Raw genomic sequence first — 18308 nt, 5'->3', positions numbered from 1 at the left:
GTAACCTAGAATTTTTAAATATAACATTTTATTGCTTAGATGGTTTGATACAGAACAACTTTTACTTTTCATTTTGAATTTGGAAGTACTGTACAACTGAATAAAAAGAGGAATAAAAGTACCAAAACAAATGTGTGATTCTCTGTTCATGTGGCATAAACCAGTCTTGTACACAATTCGTAGCAGCAGTTTAAGTTCCCTTTAGAAAAATATGAATTCTACACATTTATTGTTTCCTGCATGGGATGAAATCACTAGGATTAAACTTCCTTCGTGGAGAGAGAGAGGGAGAGAAGAAAAAGGAGACACACAGAGAGAAGAGAGAAGATGATGAATCGTTCTGAAAATGGAATCAGACTGTCACATCGCCTCCAAGAGTTATTTCACAACAGCCTCAAACAAAGTTCTCTCTTTTTTTTTTCTCTTTTCCTTTGTTTTTTTTTTTGCGCTTTCACAGTCAAGTGCTTAATGTAGTGATTGAATTATCTCAATGTTGAGTCCATTGCAACTCAGGCAAAAGAATTTCAGAAGATCCTTTTTTTTTGTGTGTTTGTTTTTTTTTGTTTTTTGTAAAAGCCCTGAGAGAGGAAAAATAAAAATAAAAAGTTTCAAACAAAAAAAATCGTATAGAGACAAATTAGCTGAACATGCAAACTAAAGCCTAAGATTCACCCATAGTTTAAACATATTATAAATTTCACAGTTTAATATTGGGAGAGGGGGGAAACAAAAAAAAACCCAACCTCAACAACAGCAACGGTTCTCAGTCAAACTCAACTAATAAAAATGTCAATAAAATGTGGCAAGACCTTATACTCTACTAGGATATAGATAAAGGCTAAATAAAGCTTTAAATCAATAGTGATTATTGCTAGCAGATGTCCCGGCAGGCTGCTGGGAATTAATTACTTGCTACATTGTTCTGCAGCATTTAGTTTAGTAATGGCTTCTCCCCCACAGTATTGCGCAGTTTAGTGTGGAGAGTTGCAAAAAAAACCAAACCCAAAACAACAACAACGAAAAAAAAAAACAAATGACAAAACCAAAAAAATACCCCAAATAATAACAATAATAATAATTATTATTATAATTATAATAGTAATAACAATTTAAGGGATGCGTGAACTGATTTTAATTAACTAGAATGCACGTGGGTAAGATTTCAAATGAATCATTGGTTGTGACTGATTTATCTATAGCTGGCGTTAGGTTCGTTTCTGAACTGGTTCAAACATCCCTATTTAAAACAAAACAAAACAAAAAATAGAAATCACATATACCTCAACCATTCTTTTTTTTTTTTTTTTTCTTTTCTATTCTCAAGAACGTTTCTCTTCCTTTGAATTCTGGACAGTGAGATCTCTGGCTCCAGAAATTTTCAGAGACTTTTTAATATAGATATAGATATATATAGATATAGATATATATTATATAATATAGTCTGGGTCCGAGGCCCACTTCCTCCATGTCTGGCAAGAGCAGGAAAAGCGATTCTGCAGGAGGGGAGGGAGGGAGGGTGCGGGCTGGGCTGGGCTGCAGTGGTGGAATAGCACAGTGAGGCTCCGGCAATGCTATTATGGCTCTGTCTGTCCCAGAGGTCATGACTGAAGGACAATTAACAAATAACAATAACGACAACAACAACAACAAGGACAACAAAAAACGCTGGGCACTCCTAAGAATGCACAGCTACAGTAGGATACATTTTGCTTAACCCCTTCAATATTGGTGGCTGGAGTGTCACCTGTTGCCGGCAACAGGAGCCATACGGAGAAATTCCAGCTGCCAGCATTAAAGGGATTAAATTATTGATATGAAATTTAGACACACACCTCAAGTCTTCAAGCATCAACCCCAAAATCTCAGGAAGATTTTTTTTTCATTTATTTTATTTATTTTTAACATGTCTTATATCTGTAGTTTTATCACCAGTAGTATTTTCTTGCTCTAGAACACGACAGTAGCAAGATGACGGTAAGGCTCGCATTTCTCTCTTGCCTGCTTTCGACTGGAAGACGGAATAACTTTGCTCTTTAAGTAACACACACTGTCACCGATGTGACTGCAACAAGATTCATCTAGTACTCGCGGTGCCTTTCTTACACATCCGGAGGGACCTCACAGGGCCCCGTTCTCGCATGCTTCCCCCAACACACACGCATGCACACACACACACACACGCGCGCGTGCACTCACACCCCACCACGAGTGAGACGTTCCCCTGTACAGGTGTGCCGATACCTCGCTGTCCTCCGTTTGACTCTCCGGTCAGGGGAAGGGTTTCATTTAAAGTACAGTAGAAGAGCCGCAACGTAAGAAGTGGAGCTGGTGAAAGCGTGAAGTCAAAAACATTTGGAGAAGGGATCCAAGCTGCTTTATACATCTGCGTGGACAAATATTGCCCATTGGTTTCTGCTGACTGCAGAGACAAGCGAACTGATGGGATTCATAAAATAATAATAAAATAATAACAATAATAATATACTGAAGCGAATCAAACAGTGGGTGCATAATTCCCATAGGTTAGGCTGCTATGTAACTCTTCTCTGCACACATTCTCAGTCCACGATGGCCAGAAAAAACCTCCTAGGACTTACAGAACATTTCTAATGCTGAAAACTCGAAACAAGCGTGAGGTTGAAATTCATTGTGTTTCCTGCTTTTGGCTTGAACCACTTCGAACACCTTCAACTGCCACGTTGGTCAGGCCTTGAATAGGCTTAATGCTCCACCGTGTGGCAAACGCAAGAACATCTACTGAGGAAAAAACCCAATAAATCAACATCTCCTCTGCATTTCCTCTGACTATTTCATATGAAATTCACATAATGTTTCTTCCAGTTATTGGCTGTGGTATCCAAGGGCCTCCCACCCCACTGCCCCCATTTCCAGCTCAGAGAACAAACACAGCGACTATCACAGATATACAAGAACAAGCTCACGCACACCAATACAAAAGGTAACATTAATGCTTAAATGAAAAAGGTCCTCTCCAAATAATTCATTAAAATATTTAAAAAAAAAAAAATCATTTTTGAAAAAATCTACGATACCAAAAGATCTAATAAAGTAGTAAGGCACTCAAATCAGTATATACTGTAGTCTCTTGCATTATTATACTGAAAGGCATATGGCACCATGTCCAGTCTGCCATACTCTCCCCATAGCTGTAGGTCGCTCTTCCGAAAACAGAGACTACAGAAACCCTGCTCTGCTGGCTTCAGTTAGCGTGCTGGGACGGGTCCAACCTCCTAGAGAGTCATTCAACCCCCAAGAGCTGAGGCGCACTGTCTGTAGAGGCAAGGAGGTGATTCATGGGAGACGTTTTGTTGTGCATCTCCAGCAAGTCCTGAATGAAACCCGAGGGCCTCTCGTGCTCAGAGCTACCCCGAGGTTCCTGGTCTTTTGCTGCCTGTTTTTGGGCACTCTTGGTGGGCTCCACGAGGCAGGTGCTGGCTCCTCGCCCGCTCGGCCTCTCTTCTCTGCAAGGAGAGTCCTCGGCCATGCCAACCAGGGACTCTTTTTGGCTTCCCATGAGTGCTGTATGGCTACTGATGCCCCCTGCAGAGTCGCACTCATTTTCTGAGATGGGGTTGGTGCCACTGTGGCTAGACTCATTCTCGCTGTCTTCTCCATACCTCGACTGGGTATCCTCCTTGTCGCTCTCCTTCCCATGGTTTCGGCCATTTTTGACTTTCTGGTGTATGCGCTGGTGACGAACTAGGCTGTGTTTCAGAGTGAAGGTCCGTTCACAGGTTTGACACTTGTACGGTCTCTCACCTAGGAAAGAATTAAAATACAAAGTCAGCTGAAAGGTCACAAATGGACCTCCCTCTTGATTCAAACAGCACAAGATGCTCTAAACTTTGTAAAGTCAGCACCTGCATCAAACACGGCTGTCACATTTACACAGTTTTTTTGCTTCTGTACCGGCTAAGTAGTTGATCACATGCAAGTAGGAATACAGATAAATCCCCTGTGATTACAAATGAAAAACCAAAGCTAAGTGTCTTGAGGTTTCTACAAGCTTGGTATGGCCCTGAGACTAAGGAGGGAGGAAGACTGTAAGCCCCGCTGCTCATTAGCATCCCATCTAATTTAGTTGGCAACACTTCTAGAAGAAGTCTGAAGTTGTCTTCTGGAGCTCAAAAGCCTTTATGAAACCAGCCCACCATGGGGCCCCCTGCTGCAGGTCAGCACCTGACACACGAGGAGAGACAGGACTTGAGATACAAGCATGAAGATACTGCCCAGGTTGGTCAACAGCACTGAAAAACTGAACTGAACACTACATGAGAAAACATCTCCCTCTCTCTTAGGCGCTGAGAGATGCGCAAGCATGAAATGTGCAAGTTAATCACTGAAGTCGACGAGAAGCTGTTAGGAATTACCCTTGCCACAACAGCCCCTCCTCTCTCAGTGAAGCAGAAGACAATATCAATGCGATTCAAAACAGACACAGAGCTTCTGAAGGACCTAGACTTGTCAGGCATTCATGGGACATTCATGAGGTGATCGAAATTTACTGACTCGGGATGTTATTTAGAGAGCTGCCAGTGTTCCTCGGCCCACTGATGCTTTAGGACAGGAGTGATACGTGAAAGCCCCTGAAACACCTCTTCACGCCCGTTCCAGAAATGCTACTCGCAGGACAAAATTCTTCCTCTCATTTCGCAATCTCAAGCTGCAGAGCAGCTGCAGGCATCTTCTGCTGTAATCAGCAGGTAGTTTGCTCTGATCTCAGAGCTGCTTTTTGCCCCTGAAATGCCTGAATACTTTCCTAAGCAGAAGCTAAATGGAAAACAAAGAAACCACAGCCTCACAGACAAACTCGCCCAAAGTCTCAACCAAGCACAGTGCCTCAAGGTGCTGTCTGTCCCGAAGAACTGAAGGTCCCACCCCAACTGCTTCATTCTTTGTTTCCAGTTGGACCTATTCAAGATTTTTCCATGCTGCAGTTCAAGACACCATCTTGTGGCGATGAGCATGCAGAACAAGACACTTGCAGCTCATTTCTCTCTTGTAATAATGACTGGGATCATTAAAAGAAAATGAATTGCAAACGAGGTGGTTGGCTGAAATGTGCAAGTAGGTCCTGCTGTCCCTGGAAAGTCTGATGCTTCCTAGAAACATTTCCCTCCAGTGCCCTGCTCAGGCATCAAGGTAGGGCATGGCTCCCCAGGAGCGTTTTCAGTCGACAACTCTTGCCCATCCAGCACTTGGCTGTGGCTGATAAAGCGCTGTGGCTCACCCTGTGCTTGGGCAAGCAGCACCAGAGCACCCAGCAACTACTTGCTGGGAAGCAGCCTGCACTGGAAGAATGGAGCACTTCCAGCCCAACTCTCGCTCAGGAGGAAGCTTCTTGCACACTTTGGCGTGTCCCAAACATTCCTCTTCTGAGTAAAGAAATTCCAAAAGCTTACAGTTATCTTAAAAAAACCCCACACATTAAAATCAAAGTATAAGCAAATGTTACAATGTGACATTATTTTGTCAACATTGCTCAAGAAGTGGGAAGGAGAGAAGAAGGAGGAGTTAACCTACAGTATTGAGGCAAAATCCCCAGTTGAAAAGTGCATGGAATTAAGAATGAGGATAGGTGGTATTTGCATTCATTAAATTCCAAGAGAGCACTGACCCAGGTTCCTATTCAATGCATGTTCTATATTAAAACATCCTGCAGAGTCAAAGAGGGAAACAAAAAAGTTTCTGACAAGGCCTACATAGCACAGCATACAACAAAAACAATTAAAATGCACAGTATAGGAATGTCCATGGGCACCCAACAGTGTATCATTGGGGGTAAAGCTCATTACTTTAAATACTAGCATCTTTCCAAGATTTCCAAATTTAGTATGAAACTAGGCACAAGAACAGGACTCATCTCCCGTTTCACCTGTGGCTCAGTGCCCAAAGAAAACAGGTCAGTTTTGCACTCAAGAGGTCAATACGTATGATTCAGAAGGGTAAAAGTTTGGTTAAGGCACTTGTCTTTGGTGTAGTTTATTAAACATCACCATTAATTACAGCACAAATATTCTGTTAATCACAAAGACTGTCTCCATCAGAGAGCACCTTCAAAAGACACAAAATGTCAAGCGACAGCAGCCTTCCCCTGTCAGAGCAGCTCACTGATAGGCAAAATGCATCATTAATAAGGACGAATGATTAATCCACCTTCGAGCTGGTGTGTGGCTTCATCTCATTCGCAAGGCACTGCTGCGAACTGTCTATCACAAAAAGCAATCCCATATATTTTAACTTGAACCAAGTTATCAGACAAGCATTTTACTACCTGCGTTCCACCTTCCCTGCCACTCAAGCAGCAGGTCACGCAGATCACTACCCACGCTGGGCTTAGACCATCAGACAAAACCAGACACCCTCTCTCTTTAAACTTTCACTCAGAGATGAAGTCTTATCATATCCTGACAGGTTTCTCCACTGCTCATTCTGGGAAGAAGTAGAGCCACGCACACATGACAAGAAGGGAGTCAGAAGCTGGACACAACAACTGCCCAGGGATCTCCACACTTGCTCTCACCTCTAAACTCTGTAAGCAAGCAAGGGGAGAAACAGTTTGGGAATAAGGCAGTGGTGACAATTCCCGTTCCCTCGACAGGCTTTGTATGCAGCATGAGGGATTGGGACAGAGAAGACACCTTGCAGATACCTGTAAGACTAAAAGCAGTGTCTCCAACCTCAAGCGCTAGCAGCAATCGTGCACCTGCAGAGCAGATGCCTCAGTCTGGCAGTAGATCTGCTCGTTATCTGTTCTGCCCTCAAGTCTCCTCTTACCTGTATGAGACCGCATATGTCGCGTCAGATCTTGCAGAGACCAGAAACGCTTGTTGCACACAGTGCAGACTTTCTTTCTTTTGTCTGCTTTTGCAGTACTCTTAGCCCCATCAGTCTTTGGTTTTTTGTCATCACTGCTCTTCTCAGTGGACTTGCTCTCTGTGCCTTCCCCCTCAGAGATGCTTTCGCTCTCTTCATTCTCCTTTCCTGTTGCCTCACAGTCCACAGGAGACTCCACTACCTTCAAGTCCATCGGAGACTCTTCCTGCTCAAGACCAGAGTCCTGCATCGAGGGGGCTCCTGCACCATCCTGAACGCTTTTGCTTTCATCCTCACTGCTCCTTTCATCCTTTCTTTCCTCACGAGTGTGGGCCCTTTTGTGACGGCTAAGAGTGCCAGGAAACTTGAAGGTTTTGCCACAAATGTCACAGGCATGTTTCCTTTCAGTCTGAGAACTGCTGCCTGCGCTCTGGCCACTCTGTGCCAGCTTGAAGTCCATTAATTTGCTGGCAAAATTGAGGTCAAGACTTTTGTTACTTACAGAATCTTCCTCAGGGCCCTCTTCATATCGATCTGCTTTTTCTTTGACATCCTCTTCTGCTGCAGGGGTGTCAGCCTTTTGCTCCTCCTTGGGGCCGTGCTCACTCTCTGGTAGCTCTGTTATTTCCTCTGGCTGTTCCTTCTCGCAGGAGGTCAGGTCCAAGACTTCACTTCCTGTAGCTGGTGTATCCGCATCAGACTGGCTCTCTGCAAGCAAACAGAGAGAAACTTTCAGTGGGATGCTCTCCGCTAATTCCCAGCTACCAGTGTTAAGGCTCTACACGGACCCACAGGCATTGGTTCTGGTCAAGCACCCCAACATCTGTCTCTCTTATCTCTTTGATCTCTTAGCTAAAAAGAGATCAAACCACCACAGAACCCAGTTGATATGATGATTAAAATCTGTGACAAAACACTTTCTTTTCCAAAATACACTCACTTTCTCAAAGCCACTTTTAATATAGCCACTTTTACCAGAGAACGCAAAATGCTGAGACATCAAAGAAGAGTTGAGATCAGTACTATTAGAAATATACTGTGTACCACAGACACGTGGATGTACTACTTCTAATAGTTAATGTATAAAATTTAGGTGTAGAAGGAAGTGATATACAACCACACATTAATCAAGCTAACTTATAAACTGTCAGCAGTAAGAAACACTTTTCAAAGGGAATGTAAAGGTCTCATGCAACCAAATGGTATAGTTAAATATTAAAGGTCAGCACAGACAATAACAGAGAGCTCGGTTAAAAAAAGTTGGGTGCACATCACAGGAGGAAAAGATGCAAAAGTTTGTCCACATGTGCGTCTTTGACACACATTCTATAACACTAACACAACCTGGAACCAAAACATAGAAGCTGGGGTGCAGTAACAGGAAGCATCCTTTGTTGTTTCATGGCTTCTCTGACAAGAAGGCAAAACTCACCTAAGACATCCACCTTCAAAACCCCCTCTGCTTCCTTCTCAGTTTGTAGCATTAACATTGCTTAAAGCATAACGTGTTGAAAAAACCAGAACAGACAAGGTGCTTAAGGAGAACAAAGGGCTGGAGCTGCACCCCTTCCAAGCTCTGTGTAAACAGCGTACGTGTAAATAGGCAATAAGCTGGACAGGATTCTGGAGGCCAAAGCCAACGATGATGCACAGCATGTAACTACAACCCCAGTGCCACTTTCCAGCAACCATTCCAGGACACAAACTTAGCAAGCTGTGCTTTCTGAAAGTTGAAACTTCCCTTGCTTTAAGTCTTCTCCCCGACCCACTTCTTGTTGACAGCATGCAGTCAAGGGAGCACACAACCTAATAAGCATTTCAGCATTCATCTGCAAGGCTGAGAGCTGTGGAGTAACTGCAGAGATTTAGAAACTCGACTAGAGCAGTTTTAATTCTCCATTTGTCATAACACAACACAATTGCCTCCGAATTGCCTAGATTTCCTATTACAGGCTTTTTTTCATAAGCAAGGAGTAATGACAGAAGATAAGAAGATAGTTCTCAGGCATGGAGAAACACAAACTAGTTCAAATGCAACATAACTTGCATTGACCCCATCTCCTTGCACAAATGATAATAAATGACCACTAAACAAATGTCAAAGCTGAGCAGCATTTCCAGTAATCCTGAACTGACAGTCACTTAATCGAGCATAATTCTCAATACGCTTTTTCTTGAGGGAGGTGAAAGTGGGACGAGTGACCTGTCAGAAAAAATAATCTCACCTTTTAATCAAAACAGATCCATTTACACAGACAGTGGATTATACAAAAGCTTTGCACAAAGTTCATTGCTCATCTAATTATCTGCCCATTAAAACATGCAACCAAGCCATAATCTGTGTATAATGCTAGAGATTTCGAGGATGTGGGCATCTGAAAACAAAGGTCACCTACAAGTGCCCTCTGAATCTGCATTTGAACTCCGTGTTTTGACTTATCGCTTATCTCTTGGCTATATTAATCCAAAAAACATGACAAAAAAGGGAAAGCTATTATAAAATTAAAGAGGTCACTTCTAAAAATCAAGCTGAAATGCTGATGTATAATAATTAAGGGGAAGCACTGCTCCACAAACCAGAGAAATGGGAGCCAGGCACATACGAGAAGCCAGGCCCACGCACAGTGTTCCTGGTTACATGCAGGTAGCTGGGTCTTGCACCTGCTGGCACAGGGAAATGAGAGAGCCCAGAAGTGAAACCCAGGCCATATTCACACAGAGGAGATGTTTAAAAAGGATGCATGGGTATGGGTTCCTGCCTGCCGCTTTCTTCCACACGCTGTGTTTGGGGGCATGACATCAAGCACATCTTGTTGGACTGAAGTGACCCTTTATTCACTACTTCTTTGAGTCTAATGGCAGAAGGGAAGGGAAACAAGTGGGAAGTGGAGCTTCCTCCCCAGCCACTTTTGGGATGTTACCATCACAAAGGCGTACCTCTGGCTGATGGACGAAGAAACAAAAATGCAATGGCAAAGTGGGTCTGAGGTGCAAAGGGCCTGAAGCGACACCAACTGAAAGCACTTAAAAGGGCTGCTGCAACCCTGCCACTGCTGCTCATCCTCAGCAAAGTCGGAGGCACCTCCTGGCAGGTGTGGACCACCCTGTCCCACTCCCCTGAGAATGCATGTTAGGACAAAGAAAGATTGCAAGTACAGCACGGAGGGGTTCATTAGGAAGTGGAGCAGGGAACTACGTTTGCTCTGTTAGGATTGAGAGGAGTGAAAAGCACAAGGAGATCAAGATGGACAGAGCTCCTCTTGTATCGTACCCAGAGAGATGTTGTGTTAAATTTTCTGACCAAACAGAAGACAGGGGATGCAGAACAAGTTGATTTTCAACAGGAAGTATCAGGAATAAAGTGAACGAGAGGAATATACACCAGTAGCTCTCAAGTAAGAGCAAGTCAAAACCAGAATGTTTTAAAACTCTCAAGTGGGAAAGCCCCAGCTTTCATGTTCAACATGTCCTGTATCATGCATGATTTTCCAATTTTCCCCAAATTTTCCCTAGCTTTTTCTTCTTCTCCTTCCAGGATTTCCAACAATATACTACTTGTCTGGTAGTATACTCGTCCTTCAATGAACTGTACCTAAACTCTATCTCCTTTTTGACTCTCCTGAGCCCTGGGCTCCTTCTCAGCTGTTATTCTACTCTTGCATGGCTGACCCGCAATTACATTTCCCTGTGCACAAGAGATACACTCCAAGGGACAGATAGTCCGTGCTGTGGTGACATTGGCTTACTAGCACAGGCAAACAGACCAAGTCGGCATTAGGAAAAACAAATGCAAAGTTTAAACAACACATCTTCATTAAGGGCTAAGACCAAACCAGACCCTAGGAGCACGGATGCACACAGACTTTCTCTTCTGAAGTCGGCCCACCACTCCTGAATGAACACATCCAGAACTCCATAAGAAATGTAGGCAGGAACATGCTGACACGCGTACGTGCTTGGATAAGTGCTCTTCCTTCTTACCTGCATAAACCTGACCTGCTGTTTTCTTCATCAAGAAGAAGTTTCACAGACCCCTTATGAAACTTCATGCATATCGTAAAGCAGCAGCTCCCAACTAGTCAAGCTGCTTTGTGGTTACCCCCAACCTGCATGGTTGGTTTTGCAGCTGGTGAAAAAAGTGAGCTGCTTTGCACAAACCCCAGCTGTTTGGGGATGGGTGGGAGTCAGCCTCACTCTCCTGCAGCCAAACTGGAAGAGCAGCATGGGAGCTGTGAAGGTGTGTGGGAAACATGATGGTCGTGACGACAGCCACGTCGGGTCCAGTGCGGGATTTCTCCTGCAGTGCAAAGGACGGCTGCAAGGGTAATGCTGCACTGGCAGCCTTTCCATCTGCCCCAGCCGAGGTTAGGCTTGGCCTACACTTCTGGCTTTTCCCCGCTAACATGCCTATCTGCAGGAACAGAAAACCTTAATGGCCATGCAACTCAAACAGGCTTGTATCTTACACAAAGAGGAGGATTTTGACCAAGCATTCAGATCCGGGCAAAAGGCCCTCCCCTCCAAATGAGGCCTCTCAGACGGGTAATTCCCATTTCCAGAATTTCACTGATTTACGGTGCAGAGCAGTCGCTTGCATCCAGGTGATGAGGAAAGCAAGGTGCGTGGGAAAGGACTGCTGTTTCTGTCACCTCTTTCCCATCTTCCACTTACTAAGGTTGTAAAATGCTTTCCAGTCCATTTGTTATCCCACAGATATTTACAATGAGCAAGTAAAGAGGACAAGAGTAGAGAGATTGACTTGCCAAAGCTCCTACCCATCACCACTTCTTCATCAAACACAGGAGCAGAATACATTACCTTGTCGTGGACACCCAGAGTTGTGTCACTCCTCCGAAGCGTGGATAAGAAGGTAACACTACTTGATTATGTCAATTCTGACACCAGAGTCAAAGAACATGGGCAAGGAAAGGAAGACAGGAGACAAGCAAGGAAGTAAGGATGTACAGAAGAAGGTGACACAAAACAACCACTGGTAGCTCAGCTGCTGCCTCATCAGCTCCTGGGAAAAAACCAAACTACTCAGGAGATATATTCATAAGCAAAACCTCAAGGACTCCATCTGAGAATCCAGAATTTTTCCACTTGCATGGAAGAAACCACTATATAGTTGTAGCCAAAATAATTTTTCCTTTGAGCTGTGGATAGGAGATACTGTTTTCTTGAAGTCTGTTTATAAATCAAGCTGAAGTTTTCATTCAGCACAGTCAGAAGAGTCCAGTTTATCTTTTTATAGGTGGCAAGAAAGAGAGAAAGATGACTAAACTGCTTTCCTGTATACACAAAACAGATTATCAAGAGAAACACCAAATGTGGCAAGTTTCACATAAAATGGAACAAGATGGGGACGTTGCTGGTTTGATTTTCCCATGTTTTTCTTTTTTTTTTCTGGAACTAAGGTGAAAAAGAGAGTAGAGCTTGAGATGCTAAGGAGTTGGTAGATAAAACAGGGTTGTAACAGAAACTATTTTGTGCCTTTAAAGCAAGTGCTTACTGCCAAACGTTCCTGAAATCCTGACAGAAGTGTTAGAAAACACATCACATAAATAATGCTCAAAACCAGAGCAGACAGAGCACTGGAAATGGATGGTTTTTCACAAGCAGTTGGCATTATCAGTCAGATGAGCTGGTGATTTACTATTTTCCCTATATTAACTGAAATAACCCCAGCTATTCTTATATTTTACAAGAAATGCAGCTACCACTAGGTGGTAGCAGTCTAGTAAATTTGGGATTTTTTTGGATCCACACACAGTACTAATGCTAGTTCCATCCACAAACTCGAGAACATCTTACCAACCTGCAGAGTAAACTTGCAAAAATCTGAGGATTATCTTTGTCCATTTTTTACCATAGTCACTCTAATCACTAAGATTTAGCCACCTTCATTACATCACATGCACACACACAAGTTAAATATTTAATTAGTCCACAGTTGAGGGAGCTTTGGTCATAGCTGCACACTTTTTGAAGTGAAAACATTCAAGATAGGACAGGGCAATTTACAGTAAATGGAAATAAATATATCTGGAGGAAAAGTAAGAAACCAATCCTGGAAAAAAACCCCACTCTTTGCATTCGACACAAGGTATGATCCCCCCATACCTTCAAGAGAGCAGATGAAGTCACCGACACAAAGAAAAGTACTCAAGACTCGCTCTGACTACACCTACCAAGTGGAAGTCTGCATTGAAGGAGTGGGGAGAAAAAAACCCCAGACTTTCAGTTTATGGTGAATTCCACCATTAAGCAGAAAGGCAGTTTGATGTAGAGTCAGCAATAGAATCAGCATTTATACACCATCTCCTCAGTATCTTCCAAACAACAGCTCTAGCACTCAGGCCAACCCCCAGCATCAAGCAACTCGTACTCTACCCTGAGATGCAGCTCCAGAGTGGCTGTTAAACTTTGCCTGAGATGAAAAAACGCAGTTTCAAGCCCTTTGTCCTCTAGGAAAGCCCCACAAATGTAGTTCAGAGGTACAAACAGCTAGAACAGTTTGGGAAAACAAAAAGTCCCCCGCAATACTCAGGGCTCACATGATTTCTGGAGGGATCAGAATGGCAGCTCTCTAGAGCAAAGATGGATTCTGCTAAGTACTAAACAGAAAATTTACTGTTGAGTATACTTACTTTGTCAGTGTTTGCCTAGTTAGCACAGAGCAGTTGTGTTTGACCCTTTCACATAAGAGGCAAGCCTCTTTAAGAAAGGGATCTTTCCTTAGCAAAATCTTTCTGTATTATGTAAGAGCTAATCCCTTACCCTATTTCCATCCCACATCTCTCCTCTGTCAACTGTATTTTGTTGCAAGAAGACATTCAGAAAGCCCTAAAGAGACAAAGGCAGGGCTGCTTTAATGTGATGAAAGTGGGCAACTCATTATGTTGCTCCACAATTTTGTTACAGCCTCTCTGCCAGTACAGGTCTCCCCTGGTCTGACTGCTGCAAGCCAGGCAAGATGTCCTCAGTTTGCTCCAGGTGCTTTAGTCAGAACATTCCCTTCTTCTCGGCACAGCAAGGACATGCACAAGCCCCATCACTTACACAGCCTCCTTGTCTCTGAATCCTATTCTAAACCCCTATCCTGTTTTTTGTTCTGGTTTCAAACAAGACCAAAAGAAACCCTCTATAAACTTGTTCCCAGTGACACTCTATTGAATTGCACTTCCTGTCTTACACCACATCTTAAAGCTTTGCTTTGTTTATGGCTGACCAAACAACATCCAAGCATCTCCCTTCATTCCCTTTCCTCCTGGTGTACAGTGAGATTTGTATGATTATTCACTTCCAAGCACAGCCTTCACACAGGTTCTGCACAGAAACCCCAAGCATGCTACTTGCTCACTTTTCAAAACCAGCAAAAAATGAGAAAAGACCCCATTTTAAACTAAGCCACAGTTTCAAATTGTTAACTTATTTCCACTAATTTTGGAATCAGTTTTTCTTGGACAAAGGGGGGAGACTACAAGTCCAAAGCTGCTGAATGACTTTGGACCATGATTACACAGCACTTGGTGAAGCCAGTTATAAACACTAAGCTGTGCTATAAAGTGCATGTGGTAACTATAACAGTACAGGATCTGCACTCCTTCCTTGATGTCTAAAGCTGTTGTTCGAAGACAAAGCATTTGACAGCAAAGACAATTTCAACAGCACCTATCCCCAGCGCCTCCCAGGAGATGCTGCCAACTCCACACCTCAGCCGCATTTTAGGGCTGCATCACCAGCCAGATCCGGGAACTGATCTCATGGCTGCTGGTCCCTCCCCTTGCCCTTTTCATTTTTTCAAGCTGCTGGGTCAGCTACAGCTGTGGGGATGAACAGTTGGGAACAGGTTGAGCCAGTAGGTCCAAGAAGTGCTTTGTGTTATCCAACCATGGCCCAAGGCTCTGTCTACCTGGGGCAGGTCAAACCACTTTGACCAGCCCAGTGCTGGCTGCCAAGAACAAATTTACCTTCAACCACAGTCCTACCTGTCCTATGGTCCTATGTGCCGTGCCAGTGCTCATCTGAGTGGCTTTAGAAATGCTTGCTTCCTCACTTTGCCGACCAGCTTAGCTGCCTTAGGATCCCTCTGACCTCAAAAGAAGTTTTCAACAGACCTGAATAGGTTGTTCAGTTTTGTTCTGCTGTGAAGGCTGTTGGAAATGAGCACTTTCAGAGGCTTTTCTGCAGACTTCTGTTCTGCAAGGGGATCATGTTATAACATGAGTCTTTCTCTCTCATGCTGTAGCCATCTGTTGCCTGCACAGGTAGGATGAGCCCACGTGACACCTCAGATACCGTGCTACGGCCCTGTTAGGTTACAGGCTGTTAACATGACAACAAGGCAACTTAGTCTCTTCTTGACAGGCAAGATCTAATCACGTCGTAACATGTCTCCAGCATGGCAGATTTTAATGCCAGACTAGTACTGAGACCTGTATTACTACATTTGAATCACTGCAAGGCAACTTGCTGTATTAAAAGAAAAAGAAAGGATGAGAGAGGTTGGGAAGACAGCAGACTTCCCCCCAAAAAACGGAGTTTGGAAATACAAGAGGAAAACCCCATGAATGCTTTTGTGCGATCTGATTAGCAGCAAACCTGAGGCTAAGAGTAACGACCAATTGGTGATTTTAACTACCCTGACACAAAGAGCCAACTTCTTGCTGCTTTTAGGCTTGTTACTTCAACAACTCTCCCATGAAACCAACTCAAAGTGACACAGAGTGACCTTGTCTCTCCTGGAGGTGTGAGTGCCTTTCAGCAATGGCTCCCTTGTGCAAACACTTTTGAGGAAAGGGGGCCATGTACCACCATCTGCTGGGCTTCCTTCTTGCATCTATCCCATTTGGTCAGCACAAAAAAAACCTGAGTGACTGTGCTCACCCTCGGTTTCATGTCAGCTTGTGCCTTCTGACTAAATGCCACTCATCTGCCTACAAAAAAGCCTTGCATGATCTGACCATCAATCTCCTTCACTGCAAAACTCTTAAAAGCAAGAAGCAAGAAGGTGGCAGGTGAGTTTCAATGCAGATGAATATAAGGTAAAACACCTCTGGAAAAATAACTTAAAATACCCCTATGACGTGATGCTGTATGTGCTACTGGTAGGTACATTTGGGCAGGAGGTCTCAGGATCAACACTAACTAACATCTCTTCAGGATGACTAGGTTGGCCTGCGGCAGCAGCCGAACTAAAGCCGAGAAACACTGGATACTGTGAGCAAAGGTTTTGAGAGCAAGGCCAATGGTGTTCCTTTGCTGATCTGTAATGCCCTGGTGTGCCCTTGTTTCACATGGTGTGTGCAATTCTGATCTTCACACCACAGGAAGGCGATAGCTGTGTTGCAGATGGCACACAGTGAATCTGATCCAAGTAATGGGCAGCTGCCCTGCGAAAAGACACCAGAAAGGCTCAGGGTTCACATTTGAAGGAGAGAAGGGGATGTTATGGTTGAAGTTTACAAATCACGAAGGCAGCTGAGAGGGCACACACAGGACTGACATTCACCAAATCCCGCAATACTAGAACTAAGGGAGTTCTCTGAAACTAGCAGGGGAACTGCTGAAAGCAGATGAAAAAATTGTTCCTTACACAGCATGTAGCGAACTTCTGGAGCTTGATGCCAGATGAGGTTGAAGGCAGACAGCATCAGCGGTTCAGAAAGCAACAGCAGAGACAGCAGGTCCATAAACAGGTAGTAAAGAGAGAGGCAAGGATGTGTCCTCTAACATGCAACCCTAGTGCAGCAGTTGTGGATGCCGCCAGGAGTGGCCAGGCCTACATGCTCAGCCTAAGCAGCACATTCTACCACTACCATCGGAGAGGTAAGTACTTGGCTGCATATATCACTGCTCTAACGCAGCAGGGCACTTCTCACGTCCTTGTGCTTTGCTCCTCTACAGCATTCAGTCCAACCAAACACAAGTTGGGTTTGATATTCTCAACAGCTGAGAAAAAACTGCATGTGCCACTGTGAGACTCGTCATCCTCTTCCTTAGACTGGGGTACAAACACATTTCTCCTCAGGTGGCAGCTAGGAACTCCAGGTTTGTGCAAATTCTGTTAGATGTGGTAGAAAAGACACCACCACGTTTTGGACATGGGAAGGGCTTCTGGCCTGACACAAGAAAAAAGTACATCTATCTGTCCCTCTAATGTGTAATAAGAAACTTATTTTCCTTTTCCTCCTTTACTGCTTGGTGACCAGCTACAACACCCTGACTATAAGCTCCTCAACAGCATGCTCTCTCCTGAGATGTCTATCACCTGTGTGAATTCTATATAACTTCCATCAAAGCCATCTTTCCATGAACTTCAGTGGAATCACGCCCCATGTGCTGAATATGCAATCAACTACTTCCCCCGCAGGAGAAAGATTTTCACGTCTGTAATTCACTTAAATGAACAAAGGAAGGGACTGAGCACACGAAGAGTTGAAAGAAAAGCCAGGATCATGCAGTGGAATGAGGAAAGTGGTCCCGCAACACACCATTGCGATGAAGAAAGAGATTGTGAGGATAGTCACATGAAAAAGGAGATCAGCTCTTGCAACACGTCCCACTGAACAACCTCCCCACCTCCTCCAGCCAGCAGCCTCTTTGATAGAATGCTGTGGCTATGGTTCTCACTTGAATCTTCCACAAGTTGGTTCTGCTCTAATCAACACCTCAACCCATTTGAGGGATTCCTCACATCCTGCAGATGTCTCAGGTGCTGTTTCTTTCTCTTAATTTTCTTCCAGTGTCAACACAACTTTTTAGAAACATTAAGGAACTACTTTTTGTAGGCTTTCCAGTCACTGTTTCTTTTTAGATGCCTGCTAAGTCAGCCATAAATTTATGGTTACAAATACCACCACTTTCTGTATTTTTATTTGGCTTCATTCACAATGCAAATACAAAACAGAACTTCAAAGTTGAGCAGAAATCCTTTTGCTTCATGATAGCCCAATTTCTTTCCACATTTCTTTTCAAGCATGCAATGACAGGATTAGCTGGGGATTAATTACTTGAAACTCAACCTGCATCTCAGGTCACAATTTTCTCATATTTGCAGTCTTTAAAACCTTTGTTATCAACCAAATGTTTGTCATACAGACCAATACTTTTAACAGATAAGATATTTTTCCTTCCACACAAACATCCTAGCTGGAGACTGCCTTCCAAAAATGCCACATTTGAAGGCATAAAAACGATAATTAAAAAAAGCAGCATTCCTGTATTGTCCCTTAAAGGCAACTGTTCCTCTGATAAAATACAGTTACTCACTGGAGAGTAATCTAAACAGTCAGTTTAAGTGTAATATTATTTGACTTTTTTTATTAATGTCTTCCATAAGAATGGTCATGGCCTGGATTTAAATACATCTGTGCCTACATATTGATTCAGAACTGACTGTAGAATTTGATTAGCAGCACAGTAGGACTAGCCTAGGCTGGATGCTTCATGGGAGCCAGTCATTTGAA

At 43.7% G+C, this 18308-nt stretch overlaps 1 protein-coding gene across 6 annotated transcripts in view; it reads right to left on the bottom strand.

Annotated features, from left to right (window-relative positions):
• Positions 1-6: 6 nt before the first annotated feature.
• RREB1 (ras responsive element binding protein 1) overlaps positions 7-18308 on the bottom strand; it is a 125628-nt gene continuing 107326 nt past the window's right edge. For 5 of the 6 annotated variants that reach the window (XM_054059740.1, XM_054059738.1, XM_054059739.1 and 2 more), the window contains 2 exons: positions 6799-7545; positions 7-3780 (listed from right to left, as the gene is read on the bottom strand). In XM_054059740.1, coding sequence (XP_053915715.1) covers positions 3260-3780; positions 6799-7545 — 1268 coding nt within the window. In that variant the 3' untranslated portion in view covers positions 7-3259. The remainder of the gene's footprint in view (positions 3781-6798; positions 7546-18308) is intronic. The other variant, XM_054059743.1, reaches the window with a different exon arrangement.

Source organism: Cuculus canorus, chromosome 2, assembly GCF_017976375.1.
Source record: "Cuculus canorus isolate bCucCan1 chromosome 2, bCucCan1.pri, whole genome shotgun sequence".
NCBI lineage: Eukaryota > Metazoa > Chordata > Aves > Cuculiformes > Cuculidae > Cuculus > Cuculus canorus.
Note: the sequence above shows the minus strand (reverse complement) of the source record. Positions and strands in the feature narration are given on the sequence as shown.